This window comes from Eublepharis macularius, chromosome 2 (genome assembly GCF_028583425.1).
Source record: "Eublepharis macularius isolate TG4126 chromosome 2, MPM_Emac_v1.0, whole genome shotgun sequence".
NCBI classification, from domain to species: Eukaryota; Metazoa; Chordata; class Lepidosauria; order Squamata; family Eublepharidae; genus Eublepharis; species Eublepharis macularius.
This window is the reverse complement of record NC_072791.1, coordinates 49820330-49839131: the sequence shown is the minus strand read 5'-3', so window position 1 is coordinate 49839131 and position 18802 is coordinate 49820330. Positions and strand designations below refer to the sequence as shown.

At 39.2% G+C, this 18802-nt stretch overlaps 1 protein-coding gene across 7 annotated transcripts in view; it reads right to left on the bottom strand.

Moving 5' to 3' along the window:
* Nucleotides 1-18802, bottom strand: part of RALGAPA1 (Ral GTPase activating protein catalytic subunit alpha 1) — a 190947-nt gene that overhangs the window by 19426 nt on the left and 152719 nt on the right. For all 7 annotated transcript variants that reach the window (XM_054972958.1, XM_054972960.1, XM_054972961.1 and 4 more), the window contains 2 exons: nt 11826-11984; nt 9337-9464 (listed from right to left, as the gene is read on the bottom strand). In XM_054972958.1, the coding sequence (XP_054828933.1) occupies nt 9337-9464; nt 11826-11984 (287 nt within the window). The remainder of the gene's footprint in view (nt 1-9336; nt 9465-11825; nt 11985-18802) is intronic.

Here is an 18802-nt window from a genome sequence, read left to right as displayed (position 1 = left end):
TTTGTTGTTTTAACTGATTTACTAAGGCTGCAATCCTATATATACTTACTTTGAGTAAGACCAACTGAACTCAGCAGGGGGCTTACTTTTGACTAAGCATGTATAGAACTGGTGTGTAAGTATGTTAGAAATGTTGCTCCTTAATTTTAAACTCTTTCCCATTAACAGGCAAAATGTATCAGAAAATGGTCTACTGTAGCAGTATGCCAAAATTTCAAGTTAAATTCTGCAGTGGGCAACCTGACATTATACAGCAACCACACGCGAGTTATTTTCATTGTTCCATCATAGCTAAATTCTTCAGTACAGCTTATATTCTCACCTATGAAAGAAAGCTGTGATTTTTCAGAGGATATAATGCTGGGCTTTAATCCATTTTATAACCATATTGCCAACTCTATATTGTTTACATTGAGTCTCAATTAAGAAACAAGCCTGACACCTGGTACTTCTTTAGCTGAGTCCCATGGGCTGCCAGATGATTCAAAATCCATAACAGGTGCTATAGCAGTGCAAGCAGAGCCCCATTAAGAGAAGCTAGAGTCAGATAAAATATAGACCATGTTACAGACTTAGCCACTTAACAAATAATTGCTGACAAGAGGAAAGAAAGTGAAATTGTCCCATTTTTTCTTCACTGTTCATTTTAAAAATCAAATAGTTATTGTTATAGATTTTAGAACCGCAGAACTGATTCTGGGCCTTAAACTCATGTTAATAAAACAAGTCTAGCTGTAATCAGAATATGACTAACTAGCAAGCAGTTCTGCAACAATTAATTAGGACTACTTAAGTAAGCAAATTAAAAAGGTTGAAATGCTATACTGCAACTCATAATACAACAAAAATCATTAGCAGTGGAATCTTAGGAGCACTTTCTTGGGAGTAAGCCCCATTGAATAAAATGGGATTGCCTTCTAGGTAGACTGGATTAGGATTGCTCCCTTAAGATTTTAAGAGAAATGTTAACCTATTGAGGCATCGCATTAAGAACTTCTGTAAGCAAAAGTCTTCAAATATGAGTAACATGGATAGGGTGATTTGTGTGCTTTTAAAATTTAACTGTTTGAAAAACACACTTTAGAGCGCTTCTAAAATGGCAGACTATTTAGTTCAAAGTGACCCAAGTAATTGTAGTGGGATTAATTCATAGTAAACTGGAACTAGCTTCCAGGCAGAGTTCCTCTCTCACGGAGAGACTAGTTTAGGTATTAAGCACCTATTAATGATGTCTACATAGAAGCATACCTGAACCTCTGGCACACAGGGATGATTTCTTCGGGTAGGGAGACAGTCTCTCTTTCTTCTTGTCCCCACTGAGTCTGAATGTGCCACCATTTGAGGCGGCAAAGAAAAGAAAGCTGTTCCAGATGGAAACAACAGGTAATTTAGGTGTTGGTCTGCAGTAGATCGACGAGCCCCATCGTGCAGAGTGGTAAGCTGCAGTACTGCAGGCCAAGCTCTGCTCACGACCTGAGTTCAATTCTGGCGGAAGCCAGGTTCAGGTAGCCGGCTCAAGGTTGACTCAACCTTCCATCCTTCAGAGGTCGGTAAAATGAGTATCCAGTTTCCTGGGGGTAAAGTGTAGATGACCCCGTAACAAAAGTCTGCCAAGTAAACATTGTGATGCGACATTCCCCCATGGGTCAGTAATGACTTGGTGCTTGCATAGGGGACTACCTTTACCTTATCTGCAGTAGATCAGCAGGATTTGAGTCCTGTGGCACCGCAGAGACCAACAAATTTTTCAGGGTATGACCTTTCAAGAGCCAGAGCTCTCTTCTTCAGATATGAGTAAAAATTGAAAACCTCAAGCCTTTATATCCCAGCTAGAAGGTGGTAGGGGAGTCACAAGGAAAGGAATCATAATACAAAGGTACAATGCAGCTTGATTAAATGGGAGATGTATAGCAAAGCAGGATGCCTTCTCCCTGGAAAAGAGGCAAGATGTCACTGCTGCTTATCAGCCTACAAAATGGGTAGAATGATGGTATAGAGGAGGAAGGTTTTCAAAAGCTGATAGGCACCAAGCAAGTTTTTTGGTTTAAAATGAAATGTTGAAATGAAATGAGATTTTACTTTTAGTAATCAAAGCTAAGCAAGCATTCTGAAGTATTGAACATGCACACTGACAGAAGACCTTACAAGAAGAAAAAAAAATAAGAAATTTTACAGTGGGCAATTACTTAAGAGCTATCTATATCTAAATGTGCAATAATTTGATTAGATTTCTATTTAATATTGTAATGATCAAGAACACAAAATAGTGATTTTATTACCAGAGAGAGCAGTAACAATACACAGCAAACTGACATTTAAGACTGTGTCATAGTATCTATGATAAGCTGCATATTGGTTTAAACTAATGCACTATATGCCTCTAGGGAATGGCAGGTTCAGAGACTGGATTTTAACTTCAAAATCTATCCATTAATCTTGACTTAAATATAATCTACCCTGCTGCAAGAGGAAGAATGGGCATTCAATGAATTACCATTATGAAATACAGGATTAATATATTTTATCAATAATTTAAGTAGAAACTTGACTATGACCACTACCTATGCTTTCTAAACCCCTAAACCAAGCAAAAAAGAGGTTCATTCACATCAAATGTTAAAACTAATACATTAAGTGTAAGCTATACCCATCAACAATGTCACAGTGTTGTGTCTGTAAAACTCTTTCCCTGAAAAAACAAATCTTCTCCATCAGTTTTAGCTGCCCCACCCTCCCCTGCCAAGTTGTCAAATGCTATCCCACGCTCTGCTGCTCTGGTGTGAATGGGAGGAAAGAGAAACAAGAGCAATCCTATGTCACAGAACAACAAAGCACACTTGCTCAAACAACCTGATTACTGAGCAGACTGCTGAAAAATCAACACACATATATGTCAGTTTCAAAATGCTGGGCACATACATCCTCCATGCAAAGGCACATAGAGTGAAATTGTCTTCTGGTGTGACCTTATATGAGCTTTAGTAAAAATTAAACATATAGATCATCCAATACTTTATAGAGATGCTTTTCTTCAGTAAATGTGTATAAAATTATTGTGCAAGCCAGCCTTACTGAATATTAAATCCAAGGGCCGGGGGTGTTTTGAAGCACATTAAAGAACAATCAAAGTTTATAATGAATAACTGTTTCAGTGAATTGACAGAGAAAGTCTGATGTTCTGGGACGTATACAAACCAACTAGTATTGTTTTGAAACCACTGTCTAAAGTACCTGTTGCATTCAAAAAGCTACATTTTTCTGTCCTCAACAGATATTTTAATCTGAATGAAAATATTTTGTAATTTACCCAATATTTAATTCAATATTGAAACTGTTATTGCTTGGCAAATGAGAGGCCCATTGTTAATAACGAGTATTTAAAATAATGAGCTCATCTCAATAAACTAAGCCATTTTATTTGCTCCAGAAACTGGACTGTATTTTTATGCAGTATCCTGTAAAACACACCCATGTAACATGTGGCCACAGTAAGCTAAACTTTTATTACCTACCAGATGCTTGAACTGCCTTGTCACAAATGAAAAAAACAAGGAGTATTTCACAATTTCAGACACACGGTAGACTACAGTATATAGCTGGGATGCCAGGGGTATCTCACAGGTGCATGTGGTGCCAGCCTATTCTACGAGATTGTTTTCTGAAACAGGAAGCAAGCAATCTAAGATACCGAGGAACAGTTTCAGAGGTGGTGATGAATGTGGGAGGAACATGGAGTATGAATTCTCCACTATTCCACAAGAATAATGTAAATCAGTGTAAAGCACATTGTGCCTCACTAGCAAATGCTTGGTTGTGATGAGTAAAAATGTAAGTAATCTAAATTGTCCAGCTGTAGATTCAAGACTTCACAACAGTGCTTCATTTTGAAGTGTATTACCAGATATAAACTCTTCTATAGTTCTTTTTAATTGCCAAAGGAGACTGTAAACATTCACAGGTAATATGAATTTGATTACAAATTCATAAGTGAAACTTGGCTCCCCTCACAGATTCCTTGTACCTCATGTTCTTTTTATACTGTTATGTTGTCATAAGAGGATCATGTTTTCAAAAAGCCTTTGCAGGCAACAGTCAAAGTATTTCATTTTTGTTTATTACTAAAAAGCTGGTAGTCTTTATGCAAAAACAGCACAAAAATATAAATCTTGACTTCATTTTTTTGCATCCTTCTTTTGAACACCAATTAGTAAAACAGCCCCTTCCCCCCTCCTCCCCAAAGCTGTCAAGCTGTTCAGAGTAGTTTGTAACACTACAATAGTACTATTGTGAACCGTGCCTAGGCTTCCTTCCCACAGAGAGTTAAAATGGGCAGTTCCTGTTGCTCGTGATTGGTGTCCAGTGAAACAATATGCAGCCAGGTTTTATCAGCTCCACGCCAAAAAAAGTGAAGCCAGGGAACCGAAGCCTTCATATCATGCTGAACCATATGCCAACCCTGCTGGCCCCAAAGGTTTATCACTGAGAATCAGGATCCATCATGTCCCCTGTGAAATTTCACCTCACATACCTTCTGTGAAATACATGGCTTTGCTGAAAATTGAACCTTTTCACAATTGGCAAGAACAGATGGATGGTAAATGGGGTTTGGCAACAGGAATTAAAAGATTTTAAAAGCTCATACTGGTAATAAGTAGAAGTACTCCACACAAAAAGGATACATTTGTGACCTTTATCTTTTTATTTTAATTAATTGCTAAGAGGAAAGTTTTTTTAAAAAAAATTCTCCATCTCAACAAGAATATTAATAAGTCATAGTAATAGAACTCTCTGTACGTTAATGGAGATTACTTCCATGCAAAAATTAAAAAATCTCCAATAATCTCCAATAACCTTTACTAAAACTAGAATATGTAAAACATTTTTTTGTGATTAAATATGGCTCACAGAATACTTTAAATAGAATGTTCCTTTTTGGTTTAACTTAGGTACCAGTCTAGCAAAGCAGGTTTAACTGCTTTTTCTCAATATAACCATTTTTCTCAATTAAAAACAAAGTTTTGCAATCAATCTCAAAACCTGCACATTTCAGTTTAGAAAACCTGTCGGTGATCATAACTCTGTGTATACAGAGTTAAAGAAAAAAATTGTAAGATGTTAAATTGTGAAAGGCTTGTGAAATAGTTCAAAGACCTCAACTACTAAAGTAGTTAACATAGACAACATTCTTTTTCTACTTAATGCGAGACATACAAACTATTTAAGTAGAGCATAGATGCGTTACTCTCAACTAGACATGGGCACGAACAGCATTACGAACAGAAAAAACCCACGAACAGCCCAATCTGCTGTTCGCGAGCAAGCTGTTTGTGAGGCCCCATCCTAAACGAACAGGTGGTTGTTAAAAGCCTTGTTTGTTGTCTTCGGCAGCCGTTTGGCAAGCCAGACAGTCTGGTGCCAGCTGCAATCAATCCATTTGGCAACTGGAGGGAGGGACTGAACTCTGTCTGAACTCCTCCTGTCTTTCCTTCTGGCTTTAGCCCTTCAAAGTACTTCCAGCAGAGAGTCCTGTTTTTGCCACTGTGAAGAGAAAATGACAGCCAACGGGGAGACCCATGGATTATGCCTTTCCCGGGGTGCAATCTCTCTGAAACTTGGGGGGTCTTCAGAGGACAGTGAGGACTATGTCCCCTGCAAATTTGGTGGGTATTGGAAATTGGGAAGGTCAGTTTGTGGGATGTTTAAAGGGCCCTGCTCCTTGCATGTGGCAGGAAAGGGCCCTTTAAACTATCAGCTGGCAGGCGGGAATCCCCCCCTGCCGCCTGCCAGCTGATAGTTTAAAGGGATCTTTAAAGGGCCAGGTAAGTGGGTTTGAGGGGAGGGGGGCTAAGGTTTTTTTGGGGGGTGGGGTAGTTCTGGCCCCCACGAACAACGAACAACAAACATGTCCGGGAACAGTCCATGTTCGTTGTTCGTGGATGGCATCGAACAACAAACAGGATGTTCGGGGTTTTTTTCCCGTTCGTGCCCACGTCTACTCTCAACTCCCTCTTTCTGTAAAACAATGCTCATGATGACTTATCTCACAGGATGCTTAACATTAAACTAGAAGTAATATTAAGCAATCTGGACATTAACAGTGCAATCCTAAGAAGAGTTACTACAGTCTAAGGCCATTGAAATCAGTAACTGGAGTAAGTCTTCTTAGGATTGCACTGTAAATTTATTATGGACTGGAATAAAATGTTATTAATGCCTACATTACAAGAGCAATCCTATGCATAATTACTCTAACAGGCTATTAGATTGGAGGGGTTCTTTACAGGAGTGCACAGTTTGAGTACTATTTATTCTGCTGAAAGCAGATGATTCTTTATTGTAATATTTCTTAATAAGAGAAAAATGCTATGTAAAAAAAGTGGTTAACCATATGAAAACTGACAATTAAACATTAGTGATAGATATCCGAAAGACTAACACAGATCCTAAAAATGAAAATAAGCACCACTGATTTCAACAAAATTAATGTCAAGTCAGAATAAGGTTTCTCAGTCCTTTCAAGCTTTTCTCCCAAGCAAGCAAACAAAGGAAGCAAGCAAAGAGAGGCTTGGATCCAACCAAACATTTCTATTGTCAAAAGAATTTCTGTCAGGAAAGCATGATTTGTCTTCCCCCTCCCGCCGCAGCTCAAGGTGCATGCTGCAGTCAGTATGGTGTGGTGGTTAGAATGTCAGGTTAGGATCTGGAAAACCCAGGTTTGAATCTCCACTCTGCAATGGAAGTTTGCTGGGTGACCTTGGGCCAGTCACACGGAGTCAGCCTTACTTAGCTGAAAGAGTTGTTGCAAGGATAAATTGGAGGAAGGGAAAATGTTGTAAGCTACTTTTGGTTCACATTGGGAAGAATAGTGATGTATAACTGAAGTAAATACACTTATTCCACCCTGGCATTTATGTTGGGAGAAGTTGGAGGTCTGCAGTGGGCAGGGGAAATTGGCAAAAAATCACCCCTCCTCCATCAGTGGAAATCCTCTATGGAATCCAATCCAGAAGCATTTCATACAGTGCCATATATGTCCACAGCATATGAGCCCTGGGCCAGTACAAGAGGATTAAAACGGGGCCTCCAGATACCTCCTAAAACCTAGACAAACAGGAGATGCTAAGGTTAGAAGCTCCCATATTATCCTGGCCTCTCTTCAGCTTCCATGATTAGCACAGAACGTTACATCTCTGGTTCTGGGAGAGAAATATTTAGGATCAATCTGCTTCGGATTCCATTCCTTTTCTTGAACCTGACCACTGCAAAGTATCTTGTGCTCTCCCATTACAGTTGGAGAACTACAGAATCAGAAGCTTAGAAACACAGTCTGAATTATATGAAAACATCTAGCAATGATTTTAAAAAAACAAGGAACAATGCAGGAACAAAACTGCTGGTTCCTTCTAGAGTTTATGAATAACAACAACAACAACAACATTTGATTTATATACCGCTCTTCAGGACAACTTAATGCCCACTCAGAGCGGTTTACAAAGTATGTCATGACAGATTAGTACAATCAATCGATTTTACTTGATTTATGTTTGGCTCTTTCATGTCTTTCCAACATATTTAGCTCCTCAGACAGAAAACCAGAATTTCTCCTTGCAAGATGGAAAAACTATGATGTGACAATATTAATTTTTTTACTTATTTAAAAACATTTCCTCCTGAGGAAAACCAAAAGAGTATTGTTGTGGGAGGGGGAAAGAAACATAATATATTTACATGACCCTTACTCAACAGCACAGCAAGCAGACACAGATAATCAATGCATAAATCCTTAAATAACTTTCAAAAGTGTAGGCAAACAATCTAGACGGCAAACACAGACAAGAGTTTAAAAACTCAATCAGTGGTCTCTACTGGCTAAATTCAAAGGCATTTGTGATGCTCTGGAATTAGTCATTAGAAAAAAAATCCTAGTCTTTCAACAGGTAACTAATAAATGACTCAGAACAAGCCTACACTACACCTAAGCTCCAATTGTTAAGCAGCCCACTGCCTACCTGTGCTACCCAGTGCTGTTTTCTCTCTCTAATTGTATGATCAAGCCAATAAATTGGTTTTGAGGGACAAAAAAGGACTATATAAGTGCCTACCATGACAAAACTGGAGGTTGTAAGAAAATGCACTTTAGTCACAAGTAAGGCAAGACAAGACAAATGAAAGAGAGGTATCAAAGCCTGAAAGACAGTCATCAATACTGACAGATTACTGTAATTCTGGCTGTCAGGATGATCGATTTAAACAGCATATGCCAATCAATATTCTTGTAATTTACTGAAAAGCATTAGATACATACTTAGCCAAAATGTGCCCAAGATAAGCCCCAGAATACTTTTAATGACCTTAAATCACACAATTTATGCTTTGGAATCTCAGGTCTGTTTAGTGGATAGAAAATAGCTTACACAATTATTGGCACAAGATATGTTTAAATTCTTTGGCCATTTTCATTATTCAGGAGCTTACTGTATCACTTATGATATGCTTTTTCCAAACTGCTTATATTTCTGGTTGAAATCTTTCAAAAATATCACTTAGATATCAATGTTTAAAAATGTATATGTAACTATTGTCTCTTTCTTGGATTTCCTAATATTTGGAAGTCCTAAGTGACTGGCTGTTTCCTGGGAATCTGCTGCTGAAAGATAACTGCCTTCCATTAGAAAACCAGCCTTTACCACAGATCTTTAGTTTGAAATGTGATTGATTAACATATGGAGCAAATTTGCTGAATGGTGTATCTTTAGAAAGGAGCCTCTAGGGAATGCAACTGAATAATGTCTGCAGTATGAAGTGCACACACAAGCATCCATACAGAAGTTGACACATGTACAGATTCTGCAGCATAAACTCGTTATTTCGAAGCAAATTTCACTTCAATTTCTATTAAGCAAGGGGAAGTAGCATGACATATTCCTTTTATCCTCCTCATTCTTCACTGATATGATACAGGGTTCCTCTCTCCCATCCACAAACCCAATCATTGGGGCATACTATTTTGATAAACAAAACAGAAGAAGTTTATCATGTTAAGAAAACCTGGACAAAAATATGTAACCAAACTATAAAGCACTGCCTTAAATTAACTGACCTATTGCACACATATACACACACACAGGCCTATTCAATGGGAGCTTACTCCCAGGAAAGAGCTCTTGCAATTACCACTAGTCCAGTTGAATTTATAACTATTTATATTGAATATACTCCCTCAAGATAATTTTTCTTTCTTTCTTAAAAAAGAAATGTACTAATAAAAATAATTTATTTCAATAAAAGAATTAGCATATTTAAACACTGAGGAAAGTTTGGGGGCTAAAAGGATACAAGTTTTGGTATAATGGGATGAGTGACTTCAATGCTCTGCTTGCATTTATAGCTGTTGCACGAACCATAATAGGAAGAATTTTTCCATTCACAATAGCACCATCGAACAATGGACCAAAGAATGGGACCTGAATCAGAAAATAGGGAAATTCAGCTGTTAAATGATGCTCTTCTCTTACAATTAGTAATCAACATTAACAAAGGATTATTCAAACAGATCATTTTTCTCACCTCTGGTTAGTCAATCACAACAGTTATTCAAAATATTCTAAGAGATATTTTATCTTACATAAGTATGCCGATACAATTACTTGATATTCTCAGCAAGAAGTAATTTTTCTCCTTATTTTGCTTTCAGAAGTATTTGAATAATTTATTTTATTCAGGTTTAGGTTAAGGCCAATAATAGTCATGTACATTATATTCCTAGAGGTCAAAGTATGGGTAAGATTAGAGCAGGAACAAATTTGCTGAAGGGCTTTAAAAAGACAGCTGGTGAGAGTTTACATTTGTGCATTCAGACAGAGTAATCTTAACACACAATGAACAAGTAAACACAGTCACTGTTCAGATACTGCCACGTCCCTGAAGGAAGCTAAGCAATAGCATAATATGGGACAAATTTTCTGTTGTGTATATGTGTTAACGTCATATGTTCTGACCCAAAGATTCACATGTGCAACAATGGGCTACATGCATCTAGCCACTCCAACAGTGGTTGGTGCCACCAGTTACGATATGACAGCTGGAACTATACATGGAGTGCTGCATTCCTCATCTACTGATGTGTGCTGCAGCAAAAGCTAATAGCTGATGGGGATGTCCAGCAAGAGCTTTTGCACATGTGGTGCTGTGTTACAAATGCAGCTCCTAATCAGTCAATGAGAAAGCTGCTGCTCTACACATAAATCCTTTACAGTAGTCAGATGATGGTAAGTATGAAGACTAGTGGTGGACTTGATTGATACAGGCAATTGTTTTTGCTTTTCACTTTCCTGCACCTTTCCTGACTGCCATCTTGACATAAACATGGTTGCGTTTTTAGCAGTCATAAAATTAAAATCTAGATCCTTTCTTCTTGATTCTGTGAAAGTGCTCTAACTTCTTATTCATTTTGCACTCCATAAACAAACACTATAGATGTGTAGAGGACAATGGGAAATGAATCATTTAAACTAGCAGGGTGGGTTTGCGGGGGGGGGGATAAAGGCAGATGTCTAGGCTCCCCCCCCAGCAGATGTCAAGTCCCTCCAAAAGGGGGAAGAATATTTTAACTATTTCATTTTATATAGTGTGCAGACACAGCCAGATGGTCCTGACTTGAGGATCCCAGAAAAGGAGGTAATAGCTTGCTTCCATGGCAATTCATGCTTCCTAGAGCCCTCTCTGTGATAACTTTAATAGAGTATACAATAGGGATGCTTTCTTCTATCCGCCTGAATTTTGGCAGAGAGGTTCTCTTTGGAGATGGGTGCAATCTATAAGAATTCCATCCCAACTGAAGGAAGAAAAATACATTGGGAAGTGTGTTTCCTATTGAAAACAATAGAAATGGGTATCAGATTAATTTTTAACGCTACTAGCTTTATTTCCAATATTTAAAAACTCAACTATCAGTATAGCTACTGCTAATGAGAAAAATAAGGTATTTCACTACAGAAATATACTCCTTTGGCTAATTGAGCATTTCTATACTTATCAGCTCCAGTCTTGTTCGTTTTGGGCAGTAGCATACACCATGTTCCATGCAAGACTTCTGTGAATAGAACAAGTTCATGGATGCAAATCCTACCACCTTCCCATTCTTCCAGTAACCTCCTACATCTGAAAAGCTATTGCTAAGAGTTGAGGGATCCTCCCAGGAAAATATACCATGTAGCCTAAAGGATTGCAACAAGAAGGAGAATAGTCTGGTATCTCTCCCCACTCTGCTGCACACTTACTCTTGTGGGAGCACCGGCAGGTGATGGACAAAATGGGAGGCAATAAAAATTGCTTCTGTGAACTTGTACTATTTGCAGAAACTTGTATCTAATCCACAGTGTTAAAGCATGACAATATTAAAGGAGAAAAGGGAAGACAGCTGAATTCAATCTATCTTCTAATATCATCTTGCCTCTCCCAGGCTTCAGATGCTAAAATGCAGTTACAGAGAAAGCAGAGACACAATTGTACTTCTGCAACAAGGGAAGATGGCATTTTACTCTGCAATGCTACCCAGTACCCACCCACCAGCAGCTCTCTTACAAAACAGCTCTCTTACTCCATACAAAGGAGTAATTTTGTGGAATGTCAATTTGCAAACATTTTGTTTAGGAGCCTTAAACCGCTTTCTTTTCCTTGTCCTGCTCAGAGTGCTGTCTCAAGAGGGCTGCCTCTATTAATGTTAACAGCTAAACTGAGCTAATGAATCAATCTGCCATTGTGGAAATCAGAATAGGTTGCATCATAAACAATCTAGCCATTGCACGAGGAAAATAAATCTTTACCTCAGGTTTTTTCATAATCTGGATACTGAACATGTAATTCTTCATTGGATATATAACAATGAGCACATCTCCAAATTCTGTAGGAATTATTCCTCTTCTGTAGTCCCGTGTATGCTCTGACCAGACAATGTGAACTTCATCATTTCCTAAATGTCTTAGCTGAGATAATAGAAACAATATTTTTATAAATATAGAATTATCTAAACTCTGGATGAAATTAAAGATTGGTGCAACAAACAGTAACAGCTGTGGAAAATAAGTGTAAAATAACCTGAATCTATTTTAGATTTAAACAAGTGTGTTTTAAAGACTGGGTTATAATATTTGAAGTCTGAAAGATACCTTTAAAAATGACACCTTGGCCTGCACTAAAACAAACTAATTTCATGCAAATACTACAGCTGCCTGCTAAAAGGGCTTTTGATTCAGCTTATGCTCTTCAGTTTAATTTGCCAGCTTTCAGTGTTGGTGCATCACAAGCTAATGGAGAACATGCTTCTAAAGACAAAACCTTTCAACATAAAGCTAAGATTCACATGTAATGACAACCTGAGGTTTGTTGTTACAGGAATGAGCTTGGGAAATCCTCAGGCTTAACAGCCACCTTTCCTACCCTTGTACACAGGCAAAAAAATTAAATACTTCCACTGGAATCCAGAGTTCGTTGTTTTGATCAAATCATACGCTATGGTTTGTTTTTGGCCCTCCAAACCAGGATTCCAAAAGGCAATTGAGCTATGGTGCACAAGGCAAAGAATGAACCATGGGTCCAGCCAACTGCCAATGGAGAGTTCCTGTACTTCCCCTCCCCTTAGCAGTCCTTTATGACCTCTGAAAATATTATTCCTGCCCCTGAAGTTGAGAGATGAAATTCTAACAAAAGAGTGGGCAATTAGTTTCCTTCATCCTCCTCCACTGCAACCTCCTGTACTACACCATATATGTCTGTTGACTCCAAGGATGATAACATGATATCATGATATCCAAGGATGATAACAAAAAGGGTTCAGGGTAGGGTATCTGTGTGCTTTCCACCAGCTGTTGGCTGACTCCAACCCATGGTTTATGATTCAGATAAATCAACTGGATATGGTTTTTGCAAAAATGGTTATGATTTTTGAATGATGCATGGGGGAGGGACCTGGGGGAAGTGCATGAGTCGATCCCCATTTGATGGCTAATGGAAGTTAATTAAGGGTGGTTGTTGTGGGTTTTCCGGGCTGTATTGCCGTGGTCTTGGCATTGTAGTTCCTGACGTTTCGCCAGCAGCTGTGGCTGGCATCTTCAGAGGTGTAGCACCAAAAGACAGAGATCTCTCAGTGTCACAGTGTGGAAAAGATGTGGGTCATTTGTATCTACTCAGGAGGGGTGGGGTTGAGCTGAGTCATCCTGTAAGAGTTTCCCCGGGTGTGGAATGCTAATGGCGGGAGGCTTCACTGTATCCTGAGGAGGTTCTTTTGCATATGGATTGGTGCTTGATGTGCTAATCTTCTCTGCAGGGCTATTGTCGAGTATAGAGTGTTTTGTTAGCCTGGTGTTTTTCAGAACTGGAAACCATGCTCTGTTCATTCTTAAGGTTTCTTCTTTCCTGTTGAAGTTTTGCTTATGCTTGTGAATTTCAATGGCTTCCCTGTGCAGTCTGACAAAGTAGTTGGAAGTGTTGTCCAGTATTTTGGTGTCCTGGAATAAGATACTGTGCCCTGTTTGAGTTAGGCTATGTTCAGCCACTGCTGATTTTTCAGGTTGTCCAAGTCTGCAGTGTCTTTCATGTTCTTTTATTCTTGTCTGGATGCTACGCTTTGTGGTCCCGATGTAAACTTGTCCACAGCTGCAGGGTATACGGTATACTCCTGCAGAGGTGAGGGGGTCTCTACTGTCTTTTGCTGATCGTAGCATCTGTTGTATTTTTCGGGTGGGTCTGAATACTGCTTGAAGGTTATGCTTTTTCATATGCTTCAGGTTATGCTTCAAGCAGTATTCAGACCCACCCGAAAAATACAACAGATGCTACGATCAGCAAAAGACAGTAGACTTGGACAACCTGAAAAATCAGCAGTGGCTGAACATAGCCTAACTCAAACAGGGCACAGTATCTTATTCCAGGACACCAAAATACTGGACAACACTTCCAACTACTTTGTCAGACTGCACAGGGAAGCCATTGAAATTCACAAGCATAAGCAAAACTTCAACAGGAAAGAAGAAACCTTAAGAATGAACAGAGCATGGTTTCCAGTTCTGAAAAACACCAGGCTAACAAAACATTCTATCCCCGACAATAGCCCTGCAGAGAAGATTAGCACATCAAGTACCAATCCATATGCAAAAGAACCTCCTCAGGATACAGTGAAGCCTCCCGCCATTAGCATTCCACACCCTGGGAAACTCTTACAGGATGACTCAGCTCAACCCCACCCCTCCTGAGTAGATACAAATGACCCACAACTTTTTCACACTGTGACACTGAGAGATCTCTGTCTTTTGGTGCTACACCTCTGAAGATGCCAGCCACAGCTGCTGGCGGAACGTCAGGAACTACAATGCCAAGACCACGGCAATACAGCCCGGAAAACCCACAACAACCATCGTTCTCCGGCCGTGAAAGCCTTCGACAATACATTAATTAAGGGTGTTTGCCTTTGATTTCCATGTACCACACAAGTAAAAGATGGAAGTAGGGAGCATAAGAATGCCATTATTAACTAGGGTTTGGCCCATCACAAATCAGCTGAGGTTTGTTCATGAGATATGAATACAGCCTAAAGTTAGGATATCTGAGGATGTTTAAGAAGATTGCTATTTAACTGAGCTATAAAAAACAGAATAAAGCTTGATCGAGAGTCACATTTTAAAAATCTAACTGCAACACAATGGATTTTCCAGTCTCCAAATGACTGAAACAAAACATGTTTCCCTTGGCAACTATATAGATTTGTTAGGGTCAATAGGTTTGCAATGATCAGACTTATCTAAAATAACAGGACTTTGGTACGATTTCGAATGACCGTTTTTAGAGTTAAAATTCATTTCTAGTATAACGATCACACAATGCCACTGTCATTTCCATCTTAAAACAAACTTGCGTTTTACACATGTGCCTCTAATTTTCATTAAAGCACCTGCATGCTTATGACTGCAGCCTCTAGTTTACATTTGCTACATGATGAATGCAGCATCAGATAGTGACATGCATCTACGAATGAAAGATGACACAAATACCACAGAATGTCCATATACTCTTACATCACTGGACTCACTGTACATTTTCAGCTGCGTATTACTAAGCATTCAATAAGTGTAATGGGAAATTAAGCAGGACGCTTACTTGAACTTCAAGTTCAAGCTTCAACCCTTACTTGAACTGAAACAGAAAGAGAAGCACTCCACATTTTTTGAAGTTCTTGGGAGTCCTTGTACAATATGAAAGAACAGTCTATAAACTATAAGCACCCCTTCCAATGTTATAACTAAAATTGCCTGTTTCTGAAGGGACAATAATCTGTTTCACAAAGTAACCTTGTTCACCACAACACATCCATTCCTACAGTGTTTCCCTTGGAATCCCCTCCAATAGTTTCAGTTCTCTCTCTCTGCTCCCTCTGGTGGCCAGACCAGACCTATGCTTGCCTTTCTGAGTATGTTTGCCCCTTCTTCATATTGAATGGGGGAGCTTAGGGGATGGCACCTCCATCACACACTATATTCCAAAACGTATTTCCTAGGGGTGTGTGTGTGCAAAAGATGAGGCAAGAAATTTATTCTGGGTTATCAGTCTGGGTAGGGAATGGAAAGCATCACTTATGAGGATCTCCTGTCTGGTAAATTCCAGAAGTGGCGCTCAGAAGTTCATGTTCTCTTTTCTATGGGAGTTATTCAAGTTATTCTGTAGGGGTTCAGTTTTTTCTAGTTTTTTTATGCTTTTTAATAACTACATGAACAAACCAGGAGATATTCAATATTTTGCAGTTCAGTGTCATCGATACCTGATGATACAGATCTCTCTCTTTCTCTAATCCCAGTGAGGCTGCAGAATCCCCCAAACAATGTCTATAATCTGTAATGGACTGGGTGAGAACCAATAATTTGAAGCTCACTCCAGATAAGACAAAGATGACAGTAGGGTTTTTTTTTTTAAGATCAGGCAGTTAGGGTTGCCAGGTCCTCTTACACTCCTGGTGGGAGTGGTGGTGGGGACCTTGCATTTACTCTGACAATCCTGTGTGTGCTCCTGGGCAGGTGCAATGACTCCCTGCTGGCCTGGAAGGTTTCCCCCCCCCTCCCAATCAGCTAGGTAAGTGGTGGTGGGGGACAGAAGCTGAGACTGGGGTATCCCCCATGCCCATCAGGGGACCTGGGAGAAGAAAGATGAGTACAAAGGTGGCCTACTCTAGCTGGGACCCCAATGAGAGCATTTTGCAGCCTGGTGAGACACCTAGACCAAACACTTAATACACAGTGACAGCAGCAAAGAGTGCCTTTCATCTTTGCTTGGCAAGTTGCTGTACTCTCTCCTTGATGATCATAATCTATGCCTCAGTCACCTCAGAACTAAAATACTATACATGATGAGACTACTTTCACAGAGTAGAGCAAAAGTTGCATAATACAGCAGTCAAACTACACATACAGTGGCTAGAGAGGACAGAACACAAACTAGTCCTAAAAATAATGAATCCCCTCAAGCCCAATTCAAGCTGTTTTTGACTTTAAAGCTGACACAATATGTGATCCCTTGTTATCTGAAGGAATAGATGCGGCAGTGGGGTGTCTCATTCCCACCCCCACTATTTCCTTTTTCTCTTCCCTGAAACCCCTCAAGCCTTTCCTCTTTCTGTGCTTCTCTCTCTCCTTTCCGTACACAAATCAATGGATCTTTATTCCTGCCCTCTTCTGCTTTCCCTCCTTTCTTTCCCCTGGAAGCCTCTCTTTGGGAAAACTCTGTACAGGCCCATGCGTTGGGCCAGTGTCTGGGCCCAGTTGAGTGGTGGGACCACCTCACTTTCCCCTGTATCCTGCTGCCCATACACTTTCCGCTTTCCCCCCTTGGCAACCCCCATAGCCTCCCCTTTCCAAGCTTCCTTTTCTCCTTCCCAAGAAACTTGTTACAGAGTGCAACACCACCAAAAGAATATACAACCATTTATAAAAACCTGAGATGTTGCACAGAAGAAAAATGGTCTTAATAATCCAATAGACTCTGCTTAGGTGTTATCTAATTTCAGTTCTGAGTACAACTTACTACAGTTTGACCCATCCTAGTCTAAATTGGTGACAAAACTCTGCAGCAGAAAACAGGGCTATTTATACTCTTCTCCTTTGTGTATAACCAGTCTTTTCCACCCTTCATAGTTCTCATTGTGGGGAACAGCTGTTAATGTAACAGGCATTCAATCTTGGCGAGTACTAGTAAGAAAAGTAGTAACAAAATAAATATTAAGGTTACTTAAATTATTTCTACAGGTATAGCACAGGGTTAGAATTTCTACCTAACCACTGAACAAACTAGCAACTACTTGGAAAAGCAGAGATATCTGAATTTTCATTTTAAAAAAATGACATACTTTAAAACATTCTTACTTTACAGCCATCAACCATGTGTCAGCTTTCCTAATAAGTTTATGTTAACTGAATACAAAAGAAATGTGAAATAAATATAACCAGAAGGGATGATCAAATCTAATTTTGATACATTAATGTCATATGCTGTACATGTTACAATACCAGCCAGAGTTAATACTAAGCTGCAGGCTACACTGAGATTTCCAAATGGCAGATTGTTCTAAGTGATACCAAGTATAATTGAAGTAATAAACGATAGTAAAAGCAAAGCACACTGGCAGGAAGAATTCAAGTATTTACTTTAAAAAAATTAAGTAAGTTAGTTTTGGAAAGGCAAGACAACTGAAATAATGCAGGGCTCAATTTACAGAAAGTTCCTTTCATTTATCTATTGCATTAACCCTTGAACTCTTGCCAGAATTATCAGTAACGTGTAGAATCTCCTGATCTAAAAAGCAGATGAGAATAGACAATCTTACTTCCTGAAGTTCATGATCTAGAGGTTTTGCTTTTGCGACCCAAGTACCACTTCTGCAATCCTATTCTCTACTAAGCTATCAAATCAATTTTAAAATCAGGGTTAAGTGGGAAAAAGCAGTCTTATGATTTAGCAGCACAGAACAGAAGGAGGCTGGCTCCTGAAATGGGAACTAGGAAAGCATAGCTGGATGTGATGAGATTCTAATGTCTAAAGGAAATCTGCAGAATAAAAGAAAATAAAGGATAACAAGCCAATATTCATAGCTGGGAATCCAAAGAACACTACAAAGTTCCTACATGCACCAGGAGGCATCATTCTTGAGTGTTTCTCAAACAGCAACCATCTCATAGCAAACTGTCTTTGAAATTGATGGCGAAATTGATCAAAAACAGTTTGTGATATAGTCTATGGGGTGTGTGTGTCTACAATCCAAAGGAAAAACATGAAACCCATGAGGCATGCTCAGGACTTTTGGCTTTTCTCAAGTAGCTCTTGGGATTCTAGTCCATAATTGCAAAGTAGCTCCAATGGTTCTCTAACAGTTAGAGTTGCCAACCCTGGGTTGGGAAACCCCTGGAGATTTTGATTATGAAGACTGAGGAGAGAGGGGTCTGGGGAAGGAAGGAAAGGGTGCTCAGCTAGGTATAATGTCATAGGGTTCACTCCCAAAGCAGCCATTTTCTCCAGGTGAATTGATCCTTGTACTCTGGAGATTCATTGTAGAATCAGACGCAGAATATTTATTGCATGTGGCTAAAGGCCATCACAATCAAGCAAATAAAACTAAGAAAAACATATAAGCAAAACAAACAACAAACAACAAAACTATGATGTTAAAAACATAAAAATTACTTAAAACACATAATCACCTTCGTTATACATGGGTAAAGGAGTCTCAACGATCAGCACAGCTTGAGCTCTGATTCTCTTAGCTGCC